The 3,144-nt window shown below is 56.0% G+C and overlaps 1 protein-coding gene across 1 annotated transcript; it reads right to left on the bottom strand.

Moving 5' to 3' along the window:
- Positions 1-1,094: 1,094 nt before the first annotated feature.
- On the bottom strand, positions 1,095-3,083 carry HAND2 (heart and neural crest derivatives expressed 2). The gene is made up of 2 exons (XM_004388957.1): positions 2,529-3,083; positions 1,095-1,206 (listed from the first exon to the last, which is right to left on the bottom strand). Exons 1-2 carry the CDS (start codon positions 3,081-3,083, stop codon positions 1,108-1,110), a joined length of 654 nt encoding a protein of 217 aa, XP_004389014.1. The 3' UTR covers positions 1,095-1,107.
- Positions 3,084-3,144: the final 61 nt, after the last annotated feature.

Raw genomic sequence — 3,144 nt, forward strand, 5'->3', positions numbered from 1 at the left:
AATGATGCCTGGGATCTCCTCACACATCCTCCACCGAAAACGCAGTCCTCAAACAAAAACCGAAGTCACCACCGAATGGCAACTGGTTGATTTCAGGAATACAAGAACACCCTTCCACCTCTGAGTGAACCGCCCAGGCCAGCTCTCCGGCCCAGACTCTCCTCCTTGAGAGCACTCAGCGTTCTCCAGGTTGGGGGCGTGGAGGCTGGAGAGAATGTTGACACCACCCGGATAGGGCGCAGGCCCTTCCACTGAGGACACCTCTCCTCAAGGGGAACTCCTCGCCCTGCTTAAACCGGCATCACGTGGATGACTGGTCGGAAGCACTGACCCTCTCAAATAAAAGTAGAGGCAATCATGATAATTTAGTTTACTTCTGAATATTTTAAATATTATGAAAACAAATATAACAGCTTTGTTTTCAAAAACTCTTTTGAGGTATCAACTATCAAAAGATTGGGGGTTTTGTAAAAAAAAAAAAAACACAGTGGTTTATTGAATACTTACAACGTTTACACCTTCAATATTAAGTTCCACTTATTTTTAGAGGACCGAAGTGCACAAAGACAAGTAGCTGTTGGGAACATCTGCGAGTAGGGAACGGCCACATATGAAACGACGCCTCTAGATACCGACCCCAACGAATGTTAGCGGCCCCATCTTCTGCTTTGAAATAAAACTTTATAATCCCTAGGAATATTTATATCCAAAAGGCCCAAGAGAGACTTCACATAGGCACTACAGTCCGCTGTTTTTAGCTGGAAAGGGTTGGGCAGGTGGGGAGGGGCAACGCTGGTGTCTACACAGCCAGGAGGGAACATTCACACAGAGTCTACAAGACGAGGGATCCCTTACCACGCAGGAGTGTCCTCTTCATATTAAAATATGGAATGCTTTTCTTCAAATATCCACTTTTTTTTTTTGGAGGGGGAGGTGGGGAGCGGATGCCTCAAAGGGGGCAAAGAGAGGGGAGGGAAATTGCACATAAATAAACCGGATGAATCCAAATGCGAGAAGTCCTGGGAGCGGAGCGCGGAGGGGTAGCCAGAGTCCCGGGTCTGCACGCGGCGCCTCGGCCCCGGCTAGTCGGCGCTCTCCTCCTCCGCCTCACTGCTTCAGCTCCAGGGCCCAGACGTGCTGCGGCCAGCCCGTCCGGCCTTTGGTTTTCTTGTCGTTGCTGCTCACTGTGCTTTTCAAGATCTCGTTCTGGGCAGAGGGGAGGCGAGGGAGAGAAAAGTGGAAAGAGAAATTCAGAGAGGAGACCTGGTCGTCCGCCACCCAAGCGCTCCCCGAGCCTGGGGAGACAGGGAGGAAGGAATATGGGAAGGGGGGCTCAAGTCCCAGCCACGAAGGTTTGCGCTGCCCTCGCTCCTGCCGAGGGCTCCCCACGCCTGCAACTCTCCACTACGGGATCGGCAACTTTATAAACCAACGGCCGCTTTCAAGCTGTTTATGGAGGAGCTGGGGGCCTCTTCTTTGACTCTAGCGGCGTCAACGGGGGCCGGCGCTAAAACAAGTTTTCTCGGTTTTCCACCGCAGTCCCACATCCGAGCAATCCCTCCCCCCTGGCCTGGGCCTCTCTGCCAGCGGCTCTCCGTCTCCGGCTCGGCAGTGCCTCTCCCCCAAAGGCCTCTGAAATCCCTGGTGATTTGGGAGGTCACTGCATTATGTAGCAACCAGAGAAGAAAAACTCGACAAATAAAGCTATTTTCCAGGCCCTTCGGGCAGCAGCGTTGTCCTGACCATCAGCGACCCTATGGGCACTTGGCAGAAAGCTGAGAAAACTTTAAACGGCTCAGTACGACTTCGCGTTACTGTTAACAACAGTAATAATGATCAGAGTAACATTTATTTTTTCGTCTTAAAACGTTCAGGTTCATTAGAAATAGCCATGGATTTTACTCATCTGGGAAACTGCACTCAACCTCACCGCCAAAGAGAAACTGGAGCTGCATTTTGAAGTTCCAAGGATTTGTTTTTGTGTTTACCTTTACTTCTTCCGGGCACAGTTATGAGAACAACTACAAAACCCGCTTAGGGCTCAGAATCAGGGACAGCCTTGTTGTCAGGAGGGGGGAAATGCGATCAATAGGGAAACACTTGGGATCGAGCGTTTCTGGGCGATTTGTTTTAGAAATATCTGAAAGAAAGATCAGATTGGAGGCCGAATGAAGGTTGTAACGAGCACCGAGTGTAGGGCCCCCGCCAGTGCGCTGGAGAGATGGAGGCCTGCCCTAAGCGGCTCGGGGGAACAGCGATAACGCGGAGGCAAGATCACGGGGGCCAAGTATCGCCCTCATCGTCCTCGTCCTCCTTCTCCTCTTCTTGCTGCCAGCCCTCCCTCCACCCCCCCACAGCGCCTCTACATAGGCAGGAAACCATCTCGACAACCCGATGCAAACAACCCTGGCTAGGGACGCGGCCACAGAACGCGGGATGCGAAGGCTCAGCCCAGTTGAAAAGAGGCTGAGGGCACCAGTCCCCCGAACACCCGCCTCCGCGGCCCCCCGCCGGCCCCTGCTACTCACCAGCTCCTTCTTCCTCTTCTCCTCCTTCACGTCTGTCTTCTTGATCTCCGCCTTGAAGGCCTCCGCCTCGCCGTTCTGGTCGTCCTTGGCCAGTAGGTCCATGAGGTAGGCGATGTAGCTGGTGGCCAGGCGCAGCGTCTTGATCTTGGAGAGTTTGGTGTCGGCGGGCACGTTGGGGATGCACTCGCGCAGTTCGGCGAAGGCACTGTTGATGCTCTGAGTCCTGCGCCGCTCCTTGCGGTTGGCGGTGCCCCGGCGCTTCACCGGGCGCGGCCCCCCCAGGCCCGGGGGCCCGGCGCCCGGCTGCACCCCCCCGTAATGGGAGTGGTCCAGGCCGGCGGCGCCGCTGGCATACTCCGGGCTGTAGGACAAGGCCATGCTGTAGTCAGGGGGCGACATCTCGGGGTGGCCGATGAGCCAGCCGTGGAAGTAGGGGTTATCCTCGTGGCTGCAGCGGCTGGCGGCGGCGGCGGCGGCAGCCGCGGCGGCGGCAGCGAAAGGATAGCCCTCATGGTGCACCACCGGGTGGTGGGGGAAGCCCCCCACCAGACTCATCTCGCCCGGCGTGCCCCTCCACGCGCCCCAGCGTGCGCGCAGCCCCGCCGCGCCCTCGGCC

The sequence above is a fragment of the Trichechus manatus genome, unplaced genomic scaffold, assembly GCF_000243295.1.
Source record: "Trichechus manatus latirostris isolate Lorelei unplaced genomic scaffold, TriManLat1.0 scaffold00225, whole genome shotgun sequence".
Taxonomy (NCBI): domain Eukaryota; kingdom Metazoa; phylum Chordata; class Mammalia; order Sirenia; family Trichechidae; genus Trichechus; species Trichechus manatus.